Source organism: Panthera pardus, unplaced genomic scaffold, assembly GCF_024362965.1.
Source record: "Panthera pardus isolate Hobbes unplaced genomic scaffold, ASM2436296v1 HiC_scaffold_21, whole genome shotgun sequence".
In the NCBI taxonomy this organism is placed as follows: Eukaryota; Metazoa; Chordata; class Mammalia; order Carnivora; family Felidae; genus Panthera; species Panthera pardus.
Genome location: NW_026526777.1, coordinates 25394244 through 25407572, shown reverse-complemented (window position 1 = coordinate 25407572; position 13329 = coordinate 25394244). Strand labels below are relative to the sequence as shown.

The 13329-nt window shown below is 41.6% G+C and overlaps 1 protein-coding gene across 2 annotated transcripts in view; it reads right to left on the bottom strand.

Annotated features, from left to right (window-relative positions):
- ELK4 (ETS transcription factor ELK4) overlaps nt 1-13329 on the bottom strand; it is a 27596-nt gene continuing 14267 nt past the window's right edge. For both annotated transcript variants that reach the window (XM_019433493.2, XM_019433501.2), the window contains exons 3-5: nt 11394-12266; nt 10529-10645; nt 1-8624 (exon numbers count right to left, since the gene is read on the bottom strand). In XM_019433493.2, the coding sequence (XP_019289038.1) occupies nt 8526-8624; nt 10529-10645; nt 11394-12266 (1089 nt within the window). In that variant the 3' untranslated portion in view covers nt 1-8525. The remainder of the gene's footprint in view (nt 8625-10528; nt 10646-11393; nt 12267-13329) is intronic.

Genomic DNA, 13329 nt, shown 5'->3' with positions numbered 1-13329 from the left:
TCATTTTGTTAAAAATATTTATTTAAAAAAATACAATTGTCGTCCGTATCTAGTTGCACATATATCTATTAACATATCTATGTAGTTTCAGACTTCAGTAAATTTGCTACGGTGCTTTCTTAAAGCTAGCTTGCCATTATACAAAGCAAATTCCTCTGTCAGTTCCTGCATAAAAATAGTTGTTTTTAACATATCATCTTTCTAAAAAGACACATATCACCATTACAGAATGTAACAAAACTTTTGCATAAAACTTGAAGTGAGAGAGAAAAAGCGATCACCTGATTGGTTATCAGAGCAACCCCTTGCTATGTCTGGAGATGCACTGAGTATCAACGGTCCTTTTCTCTTTTCAAAGCAGCATATCGTAAAGCCCTCAAAGTGCTAGCGCATCCTCTTCCTCACCTACCTACGCTCTGTGGGAAGGTTCTTTGCCACAAGAATTAGAATCCGAGACTCTGGCTCCCGTCATTCTAATCAACCTTAAAACAACACCCCTTTGTTTCCCAACAGGCTAAGTCCCACTGCTGAGCTAGAAGACAAGGCAGCTTCTCTCCAGCTGCCCCAACAACCAGTATAATTTCAATAAATGTTAGCAGTTACCATCATTTCCGTTGCTGTTGTAGGAAAAAGAAGAAAAAAGCAATGTTAATACTTTGAAGATCTCCCTAACGTAAATCATACTGAAATTATAACAAGTCACTAGTGCTGCTCTAACCGTCATTCATTCCTTTGGGTAGGTGCGCACCTGCATCACATAGAAACAGTCCATTTATACAGAAGCGGTGGATATTAGGTATCGTGAGCGATAGATTTCAATAAACAAGGAGGAAACAAACAGTGACAGAACTGTCTTCTCAGCCAAGTGGATCTGGGTTGGAGGGAAACACCCCAACAAGTTCTGATGACCACACAGCCCGAATTAAGACATTGATGTAAAAAAACAAAAACAACAACAACAAAAAAAAAACTTCTCTCCGGTGTTAACGCCACAGCAGACATGTTTTTCCTCTGCATTATACACTGGGTGGATGAAAATCGAATGTTCGCTATCTAATAACATTCCATTGTCAAGTGACGTCCACACCTGAAGATCCAGTTAGGACTCATAGAAAATTCTTAGTTTGTTCTTCAAAATGCAAGGTTATACACTTTTTTAAAAAACCAACTTGATTATCTGGCCAAAAAAAGGGTATAATTCTAAAAAACTAGTTTCAGGTCAAAAATTGTATTCACCTCAAACCAAAGCTATCAGTGGCAAAATGACTGGACTGAGTTTCACATTGAATCTTCCCTACCCACAGAGGTCAGTGAAACTGCAAGAAGGCAAAAGTGCAGAAACCGACAGGACTGTGATTAGGAAAATCAAACGGCCAAACCGAATAAATAGGCCATGAGTGACCAAAACTCAATTGTGTTAATTTCTATCTTTACATATATGCATATTAGTTAATTTCACTAACAGTGAACAGGGAAGTTGATAAGATATTGCTACTTCTTACATAAGCACTGACTGTAATGCAGGCCCTGGTAAAACTGCCCTCAAAAACAAAACCCATGAAATGTCTTAGAAGGGACTGCGTCCCACTGCCTAACAGACAATGAGCGACAACGATAAAACAGAAAAGAAACATGTAATTGGATAGTTTACAAAGCTGAGTGTACTCCATCAATTGCAAATCATTTAAAAAGTCATACGTTTCCACAAAGCAGAGTATTAAAAGCTTGTAAATGATTTTAAAACATCCTAGCCAAAAGAGCATACCTTACAGAGCCTTAAAGAATGGCTCACCAGGTAATCCATTTACCTCTTCTCCAAAGAGTCTTAATTCCAGAAAACATAAACGAGAAATCGACATTACTTCTCTGACCCTCCATACCCTTAAGATGAAATGAATCAAAATTACCATTGTGCTTCCAGTTATTAATAACAAAACAGTGCTAATAATGGTGCCCCCAAAAGTGCCAAGTGACTTAATACCAGTATGAACTCTATTCTGGGCATATTTGGACGATTCCGTTGGCTACGGCTCTGGCCTAGCCGCAGGGCATGCCCACCCTGTCCGGATCCCAGGCCTGTCCTAGCGCGGCTCATAATCCTTGGAGGGACAAGACTCAGAATGGGCCCTCAGGAGATGGGAAACAGAGCAAGCTGAGAAGAACATTCAGCCCGGGATACTCTGAGGTTTCTGCTAATGCTTATTATGTACAGTCTGAAAGGATAAACTAGACGACAAAGCCACAACTCGTCCACTGTTTTACCAATTCACGGTCAAATCTGTATTTTAGAAATACTACTCTTAGTATAAACCCCCTCTCTGAGAAACTCAGACCCCAACATAACAAAAGTGATAGTGTAGAAATGTTAGGAAAGGGCATCTGTATTTGAGCAGTGATACGTGCACAAGCGAGTGGGGTAACGTGGCTTTGTTCACCGCACGTCACATGCAGCCTCCTATTTCTAAAAATGTTGGCAAGCAATTACTCTTTAAGGCCTATGAGTCTAAGGATTTAAAAAAACTGAAATGTGCAAGGCATTAATTTTTTAAAAGTGGCAACTGCAAAGTGCAGCCAATTTTTTTTTTTAAGTTTTAGTATAAAATAGCCTGGGAGCCATCCTAGAGGATGAAAAATATATGTTCCCTCTGAAAGACAGATTTGTTTACACACACACACACACACACACACACACACGGTACTCAGCCGATAAACCAGAATGAATTTGAAAAGAAATGCTCCAGTCCCCCAATTACACATTTCAAAATAAAATTTTAAACCTCATAAAACTTTCTGATACGTATTACACTAAAAAAAACTAGAGTTCAAGAGCCTTACCATGTTTAATCGTATCCCTCATGAGTTTTCTTGTTAAAGGTTTCATTTAAAATGATGTTAACGACAGCTTGAATTTCTTGGTTTCTGCAGAAAGCCTGAAAGCCAACATCTCCCCTCTCACACAAACCACTCTGGACTTCCATCTTTCACGAGCGCTCAGTGCGAATGGCGGCATCCTAGCAATTGCCATTTTCCGGCAGGCTGTCAATCTAGCACTTACTTTTTTTTTTTTTTTTTTTTTTTCCCCAGAAAAGCCTGAAGAAACTGGCAGCTTCAAATGGAACATTTAAACCGCATCAACAACTCACCTTTCAGACTGTTCTGTTTACAGGTCAAAACATGACTTTTGTGCTAACAGGTTCTACCAAGTACGAGAAATGAAATCAAACCGCCTTTTTTTTTTCTTGCTTAATACACTACCACCCACAAGAATTCTAGACTCTGAGATTAAAACTTCAAACTTCAGTAAGCAGAATTCTGATGACCTAAGAGGAATAACAGGGCACCCTGCTTCAGGTAATGCTAGCAGCGTTAAAAATAATAACATCTATTTGTTGACCCCAAAGCAAGAAGATAATTAATGAAATATTTTCCATGGGACCCATTCTCTGATCAGATTACCTGCTAAAGAAAGGTAATTATGGTTGGCCTCCACTTCCCTACTATGGCTTAAACAATTAACTTCTCAGCTCCATTTTAGAAAGAACATGTTCTGTCATGCCCTCAGCTAACAGACTACATACATCATGAGTAGTCTTTTTAACTTTCCCATTGGTTTGGGAATTCATTTGGAGCTTTCTGCACAAAGACACCTGCACCCGTCTCCATCCTTGTCTACACACCTCAGCACAATTCTAGATTTCTGGCATGGGCAACTAAAATATATACAAGTAAGTGATAAATAGCACAGACCCATTAAGGAAAGTATTTCTTCAAGAGATGCTGAAATGTTCCAACAAATTAAAAAAATCAAAGCTTACAGGGGCGCCTCGGTGGCTCAGTCGGTTAAGCGTCTGACTTTGGCTCAGGTCATGATCTCATGGTTCGTGGGTTCGAGTTCCGCATCAGGCTCTGTGTTGACAGCTCAGAGCCTGGAGCCTGCTTCAGATTCTGTGTCTCCCTCTCTCTCTGCCCCTCCCCAGCTCACTCTCTGTCTCTCTCAAAAAATAAATAAAAACATTAAAAAAAAATTTTTAAAGCAAAGCCTATGAATGCAGCAAGAAAGTGGGGGTGATTATCTATTTTAGCATAAAGCAACTTAACATAATTCCAAATCTGTTGGTAAAATACAGTATTAATAAGGCCAGAAGAAGTTTGTAAGCAGGCTGGTAACATAGAAGTAAATTAAAGAGTCATATCTAGTATGAAGACACAAGAGCCAACAGGCTGTCAAAAATAATATGCACAAAGCTCTGGAAAACATTTGGTAATGGGGTTATTTACAAAAAAGAATTAACATAAAATCTCAGGAAGCTGAAGACAACTTTTACTGAAAAATTCCAAATCAAACTTCTAGGGGTTTTACATGAAAATCAGATCAAATATGTAAAGGAGTTCTCCATATATCACAACAAAAGTGTCCACGTTTTATTTTCAAGATTAAGCAGTGAAACAGTGTCCCGAGTCCGTGGTCTTTAAGGCAAAGCACGTGCTGCCAGAAGGTGCGTGAGACCATCTACTGGGGCGGGAAGAAAACAGTACAACTTCCAGTCAAGATTTACTGTTCAGACCATCCTTAATTCCTATTTTTGTGTACATCTCAGAACGTACATGTGCCTTTCCTACAGCGGCATACAACTCCACTTATACACGTATGATTTCGCAGTAGGAAATACGGTGTTTAAAACTTTTACTGATCAAGGTGTGTTCGAAAAGGCTGCAGACTGCTTTTCTGAAATGGCAATGAGTGCTTCTAGTGCTTAAATTCCCCAGAAACATACAAAACTGCCTTTAGAAATTCAGAATCCTAGGGGCGCCTGGGTGGTTCAGTCGGTTAAGCGTCCGACTACGGCTCAGGTCATGATCTCACAGTCCGTGAGTTCGAGCCCCGCGTCGGGCTCTGTGCTGACAGCGCAGAGCCTGGAGCCTGCTTTGGATTCTGTGTCTCCCTCTCTCTCTGCCCCTCCCCTGCTCATGTTCTGCCTCTCTCTGTCTCAAAAATAAATAAAAACATTAAAAAAAAAAATTAAAAAAAAAAAAAAAAAAAGAAATTCAGAATCCTATCACCTGTTCTGAGACCAGGATAAAACAAAGTTATGAGGCTAAAACTCACACAACAGGTTTGAATGGAACTGGAGTGATGTTACCAATAGCCTGCAGTTACAGCCACAGAATCCCACACCTTTTTATTTATTTACTTTCCCCTCCACGTCTGAGTCGCACAGTATGGAGAAAACTAGAAATTGTGCCCGGTGATTGGATTCAACAGTCATGCCTGTTTTGATCTCTCATACAGTATGCAAATCATCAAAGAATTCTTCCAGTTTAAAAAAAAAAAAAAAAAATCCAGGACCCTTTTTCATTATATACACATATACACATGCATACATGTATGTGTGTGTATACAGGTATATATATGTGTGTGTATATACACACACACATGGGCTCATGGGCTTAGTTTCCCCATCAAAATCTGAAGAAAAAAAAAATCTCTGCTTATATAGCTTACATTGACTTTTTTTGAGGGTTTCTGGATTATTCCATCATGTACATATTTTTAAAAATCAATGGAAGTTTCTACCTTTGTTAAAACACACAAAATACGCCATGAGGAATGTAACCTCACAAAGGCATTGACAAACCATTAAAAAAAAGATTACTGAAGCTAGCCATGTGATTTTAATTTTGTGTTTTAAGAAATCAGCATATGAACAAGGAAGAAAATCATCTTAGAAATTATGTGAAAATCCACCCTAAGATGGAATAAATGCGGTGCTTTGCTGGCTCAGTGTGTGGCTTTGAGCCAACTGTGTTCATCCCTTCTCAGCTCTAAGGTAGTAGCTTAAAATCAGCCACAGGGGAAATAATTTAATCATGGGAATCAGCAAATGCTACAATTGAAGGATTGTTTTTTCCCCTTCAGAAAGCCTGGTTGTTAAACATTTCCCAGCATACAAATGAGTAGATACGGGCCAGAGCAGATGAAAAGCTAAGATAACCACAGATGTCTCAAAAGCTCATTCAACCTGCTCCCTTATCTTCACTTAGGCTACTTTTGCCCACCAGCGAACGTCCTGGCAAAGTGACTTGTGATGGATACCAGCTAGATACCCAACAGAAGTCTCCCCAGTGAATATGGATCTTAAGTGGTATGTCACCTTTGGATGCTAAGAACACCGGATGCTCAAAAAAACATGAAGCTGAGAGTCTTCCAGGAAGGAGGTAGTTTACTAACAGAATGGTCTGCCTCATACACTTGAGCTGAGGTTGTAAACTTTCATTTGAAAAAGGAAACACACACGCACACGCACACGCACGCACACGCACACACTTCTCCACATCAGTTGATCTCAAAGAGAAAGCAGATCATCCATCTCCTGAGGCCCGCACCTCTCGGAGGCTTCCGGGGTAGGTTTATAGACAAGAGGCCTCACAAACACTGGTTCCCAGGAAGCTGCTTTGACTGAGTTTTAATGGTGCCCTTGATTCCCAGGCACCCCTGTGCTGACACAGTTAGTCATCAAAGATATTGTCTATGAAAACAACCAATGGCTTTTCTCCTTTAATTCAAAAAGATAAAATACCTTTGTGCTTTCAAAATTTAAAATATCTAGTTAAATCGAGCCATCAATACTTAGATTTAATGTACAAAATATTCATGAACCTAATAAAACTATCCCAAAGTGCTGCTGAGGTCTGATTCCAAAGAAGCATGCCCACGAAGCGACTCCGTGTGGGAGAGAAGTCCACCGTCCGCTCCCCATCGCTACCGAACATTGCCTCCAGAACTGTCGCGCACCTCAGGAGCACACCTTTCAGCCGACAGCCACTGACGAACCAGTGAACGGGTCCCCAAGACGACAGGTGTGAAGACGGCTCCCTGAATGTTGTCCCTCCCTGACTACTAACTAACAGGCATGTCTCACACTGTAGCTTCTCCACACCGTACAGAAACATATTTAAAGTGACCATTCTACATCTGGAAGATGCTGGTTCCTATCAGTGTCACTTGGAGCCCTCAAAACCTTACTCCCTCATTCCATTTGGTTTGGGACTCCATTACAGATCTACTTCTAGGGTTAAAAGATGAGGTTCCTAACGGGCAGTGTTGTAGTGCTGGTCGTGGCATATAATCTAACCCTAGGCTTTAAGAGCCACGTCTTCCCAAAGATTCCACTGTGATGTTGGTTATCAATTCAGCTTGGACTATCCACAAATCTGTCTCCACCTGGGGCTGAGTACCATATGACAATACTTTATAAATGTGGTAACGTAGAGATGAAGGCCTACGTTTTTCGCTACTACTGTGAACAATCCAATCCCTGTACATGAGCGTTTCCAAACAAATTCTGCTGCTCTCTAATAAAAAAACTTTTTTTCAAAGACATAACATCTTTACCTCACTATAGACTTGGAGGCTTCACTTTGCTTTTCATCTGCCTAATGACATCTTTAAAACGATCACGACCCCTAACAACCTGAAATTTAAAAGATAAAATATGCAGTGAACAGAAATGAAAAAGTATCTTCTAACTGGGAAAGAAAGCCCCACATGTGGTTTCAAGTTATTCAACTGAATGTTTTACTCAGAGATGCCTCGAGATTTCACAACCCAGGTCCATCCTAAAAGCCATCACTTACCATCCTGTACATATCACGGGTGTGTAATTATACCACCCAGCGAGCAGACATTTCTGTGCTAGAGAGCGGGTCCCCTATTCTCACCGGTTGTTGCAAAATGTGGTCGTAAACCCCACGTTTAAAAATCTTCCTACGCTGAAACAGACCAGGCTCCATGCTGTTCACAGGTTCAGACAAGATCACACACACGGTTAAGAGACCCACCCTGATACAGGTAATAAGATGCCTTGCTGTGGACTGCTTACACATGTTATAGTTCACAGCAAAGCAGAATCTCCCCAACAGTACTGCTCTAATCTTACTTGGTGTGAACAGGAAGGAATCCTTTTCCTTCACTGCTCATACATAGCTCACTTTTAGTCTTTCAACAGAACACACTTAGTCCTAAAGATATGGCCAACTGCATTTAACATTTCTTCAACTAATATACTCAAAGCATAAATGTTTTCCTGGCCAAAGGGTCCCAATAAGGCAGAAGGAATAACTTTGTTCTTAACTGCTCCTACAAAGCATGGCTAACTGCTAAACCCCACCAAAAATTTCTTTAAACACAAAGCTCAAAATATTCAGGAGGGAGGGAAGGAGGTAGGGAGGTAGGGAGGAAAGGAAGTAAGGAAGGAGGGAGGGAAGGAAGAGGAGGAGTTACGGAGGGAGAGGGCAAGGGGGAGGGAGGTGGAGTTTGGACTCCAATTAAGGCATTTTTATATACAGTCCAACTTGAGTCATAGTCAAAGGGAATCTCAGAAAGGCATTTCAATGGGGAATGGCAAAAATCACAATAGTCTATTATCAGCATTGTAGAACTATTAATCGCTCACTTCAAATGTAATCATGTCGAATGTCTTTCTGTTTCTTGACTCCTTGGTTCTCTCATTCCACAAGTGCATAGGTTATGTTTTCTGTAGATCTGGGGAAAATGGGCCAGGGGTGGGTGGTCCATCCAGGCCAGACACAGTGAACGGTCCATGACTGTTCAGTACAGAAGGAAACTGAGAAAGAAAACAAAAACACATTATCATCCTATTACTCAACCCCAACTTTCATTTTCTGTCCCTGCTACATTCCCTGAGGCAGAAAATGAAAGCCACCTGCAGTGGCTCACAGGACAAAGGTAGTAACCGTTTATCATGGAAGAACATGATGTCACAGCAGAAACTTTAAAGAAAAAAACTGTTCGTCCTGCATGTTACATATTACAGTCTCCAGCCTACCTTGAAGGAAGGAACAAACCTATGAGGCCCTCCCTTATAGCCAAAGGTATACAGGTTTACATTTAACTTCATATGAAAGTTTTAAAAAGTTCAGTAAATGACGACACGCACGACAGAGTACAATTCAATTATAAAACAAATTGCAGACTGTCAAAAAGAGGTCCGGAAAGAGATGCCCATCTGTGAACTCTACAGCTTGTGTAAATAGTTAGACGTATTCATCCTAGAAGAGCCTTCCCCATCATGTATTCTAAGACCAGTTCTATAGGGAGAGTCCGGGCTGAAGCCACATGAGCACTGTAGCTTTGCCTGAGGTCTCTGATCACTCTCTAACTCAATTATCTGTGAGAGGCAAAGAAAAACATAAAAATAAAATATGAAAAATTCTGAACGCTTTCTAGTCAATAACTTAGAATGTTTTACAAAATAAAAAATGCAGAAGTAGGAAGATTTTTAATTTTCTTTTTTCCTTACCATTTCATCTCCAGAAGAACAAATGAAAAGTTAAATTACAAAATATAACAAAATCTCCCAAGGAGTCTCCCCTAAATAAGTGAATGAATCAACCAAAATAAACTCTAGGAGTTAAAAAGTCTAGGTGTCTGAGGCAAAATGATGGTTAAGAGCTGTAAGACCTTTCCTATGATCTTGGCTAAGGGATAACACAATATCCATTTCTTTTTTTTAAAGATTTTTTTAGTGTTTTATTTATTTTTGAGACAGAGAGAGACAGAGCATGAGCAGGGGAGGGGCAGAGAGAGAGAGGGAGACACAGAATCCAAAGCCAGCTCCAGGCTCTGAGCTGTCAGCACAGGCCTGACACGGGGCTCGAACTCATGAACCGCGAGATCATGACCTGAGCCGAAGTCAGACACTTAACTGACTGAGCCACCCAGGCGCCCCACAACATCCATTTTTTAAAATATGTATTTAAAATGTTGATAAATATCAATTCTAAATGAATGAGAAATGGGCGTATTTGATAAACTATACTCAAAATTTTTCTCTTTTAAAAAGCCTCAGGTAAAAAAAAAAAAAGCCTAAGGTAAAAGAGAAAAGCTACGTGCAGATCCTCCTGCAAATACACACACACACACACACACACACACACACACACACACACACGTGTATATTTTCTTCTTAAAAAAAAAAAAGAGAGAGATTTCTAGCATTTAAAATGACAAGGAGGGGCGCCTGGGTCGCTCAGTTGGTTAAGTACTGACTTCAGCTCAAGTCATGATCTCAGTTTGTGGGTTCGAGCCCCACGTCAGCCTCTGTGAATGCTTGCTCAGAGCCTGGAGCCTGCTTCACATTCTGTGTCTCCTTCTCGCTCTGCCCCTCCCCCACTTGTGCTCCGTCTCACTCTGTCTCTCAAAAATAAATAAATGTAAAAAAATAAAATTTTTTTTAATGACAAGGAAAGGAAATCGGGTAGGTTCAAAATCTACAGTACCGAACAATCCCTGGTCTAACTCGAACGTACGTCACAGCGAACAACGGAAAGGAGACGTTGGCTGTATTTGTCGGAGCTGTTCGCTGGCTAGAAAATCAACACTTGGAAGGCATGTTTGTTAAACACAAGTTTTATAACGATGAAACCAAAGGGTGAAGACACTGCCTTCTGGCCCCACTCTTCGTGGACCAGGCCCCAAGTGCAAGAGACAGACCTGTGGGTGTTTTACCTGGAAGAGTGTGTTAGCACCTTGCAGCCTGGCTGGACTCAGGGGAGCAACAGGGCTGAGAGTGCTCCAGAAGTGGATACTGGAGAGCAGGGGGCTCGGCGTCAGTAAGATGGGCGTCTGCAACACACAAGACAGCAACGGTCACTGAGGACTGTCTCAACCTTATAACAATACACCAGCAGCCCTGAACCCAAATATTGTCCTAGTCTCTGCCCCAAATCTCTCCAAAATTTTATCATGAGGGAAAGCTCAGAAATTATTTGTACTTGCTAAGAAAGGTCAAAATATCTTCTCACCTGTCTTTTGTAGGGTCTTTCCCAAATACAGAAACCAATCTGGTCAAGTAGGGAGAAGTAACAGGTAACTAAGTCACAAACACGGTTCCCCTTAGTAACGGGCAGTCTGGGAGTCATGTATTTAAGGTTTCGGGAGAGGTGACTGGAGACAAGCAAGTGAAGAAATGGCTAATGTAACTGTGCACACTTGTTACTCAACATCACACCAGTTGTTCTCACGTTTCTCAGAATTTACTGTTTTCCAGCTTTTGAGGTTATCACTGTTATTTTATAAGATAACAACCAGTTCTATAAGACCAAAAAAAAAAGAGAGAGAGAGAGAGAGTAGTTGCTTTAGGAGGAAGTTGGAAAATATTCATCTACTTGCAGAGACCATGAATCCTTCACAACACGACTCCAAACCTTTCACTGCAGCGATCCTGACTGGGTGAGGAACGGGGTGACTTTCACAGGGTCACAGCTAACTTTTCTAAGACAAACCTAAATAGCAGCAGGAGAACCTGATGTTATAAATTCGGGATTTGTTTAAAAAGGTGAGTCGGTGGCGCTAAAAAGAAGGGGTCAGTTACCTGGGAGAACAGCGCTGGCGTGAGAGAAGCCGTGGGGAGAGACGGGCTCAATATTCCCAGCGGGCTCGGGTCGCTGCCCGTGATCACGAGGATGGGTGCCAGCTCTAACCCTTTGGGTTTCTTGGATCTCGAGGAATTCCTTGTTTTGTCCTTTTCCAGCAAAGCTGAATCCTGGTCTTTAGGCTCCAGCGACAAGTTCTCTGGAAGTTCCATGGGCTGAGAAGCCACCGAGTCGATGTCTGTGTCAAGGTCAGGGTTGGGGCTCAGCGGCGGCGAAGGCGTCCCAGGAGGCTCCTGCACAGGAGGCGGTGCGGACGCAACAGGTGGGGTGGCAAACGCGGTTGTTACGCTGCAGGCGGAGGTCGGGGCTTCCAGGGAAGGCAGTTTGGGGGAAGCCAAAGTCTCCAACGCTTGGAGAGTTTCTTCTGAGGATGGAGAAAGGCTTGGGCCGGCCGACAGGACGGCGGCCACGGGTTCAACTGGTAGCTTCTTGGAAGGCGTTGTCACGAATTTGATGACAGACGGCGTTGGCTCCCGAGGAGGCTTCTTCTCCGCCAACTTCTCAGCTGGGTTCTCGAGCTTGATCGGTTTGAAAAGCCTCTTGTTGGAGGAGTTCAAAGAGTTGAGGGTAAAGGAGGAGTACAAGCCGGAGTGTATGTAGTCGTTGCGGCTGGAGGTCCTGGCGCCAGGCTGAGGCGGCCTCTCCCTGCCCCCGCTCTCCGCATCTCTGCAGCTGCTGGTGACTTCGCCGCAGCCTACGGCTTCCCCGTCTCCCTCAATCCTGCCCACTGTCATTGGGTCCATTTTCAAGATCTCTGGGTAAGAGACAAACTTGTACACAAACTTCTGACCATTCACTTTTTTAATGATATTCTGTAGATAAACAAAATAAGCATTCTTACACTTTCTCATAAACTTACCTCCCACAGCTCATGAAAAAGCCGACCTAATAACAGACTCTATTTGGCAAGTAGTTTACCGAAGAGCTTCAAAATCATCTATGTTTATCTAGCCACACCAAAGGCAGTTCCTACCACCGTGGAGCCCAAGTTGAGTGTTTAAGTGTCTCATTAACAACTGAACCAGTATGTTACGTAAAAGGGAGATTTCAATTGCTTAACACTCTCAACCAAATATCGGCATTAAGTCAAAAATCACTGAACTGCAACCTCAAATAGTTCCAAAGGTACAGGCCATACGCATCCTGAGGAAGCGAAAAGGAACAGAACGTTACTTCTGCTGAAGTTTCCACTTCGTTCTGAAGTCCCAGTTGTTTCTTAGACAGACAGAAAAACTGGTTAAGATCAAGCTCTTCAGAGCGAAACAAATTAAGATCTCAGCTTCTCATTCCAACTCTATCCATTTGAGCCACTTATTGTACCTCAGTGCCCAAGAACGTATTCAAAGTAAGAAATTAAACAAAAAATAAATGTTAACTAAGAAACCAAATCTGTGCACTAACAGCTATTCTTTAAGGTATTTGTGTGCCCTGGGTTAAATTAAAAAGCAAAAAGTAAATAAAGCTAAAACACAAGCATATGTGTGACAATTTTTAAGTCATGATATACACAAGAATGTTTCTTTTAGCCCTGAAATCTCCTATTTTCTGCTCCTTATTCCAACCCTGTGCTCATTTTTCCTTTAAAGATGACTGCAATTAGGAACAAAATATGTACGAGGAGTGGAACTCTGCAGAAATAGAGCTGGCACACTTACACATTTCATCCCAATTCCACACTGCTGAAGTTATCAAATAAACTGGATCAAAATAATCCAAGGCAGTCTGTGATCGTTTTGCAACGTACACAAACATTGAATCGTTATGTTGCACACCTCAAGCGAATATAATGCTGTAGCTCAATTATGCCTCGATTTAAAAGAATTTGAAATTAACCAGGACATGAGTAGTTTCATAACCTCAACAGAAGAGAGGAAC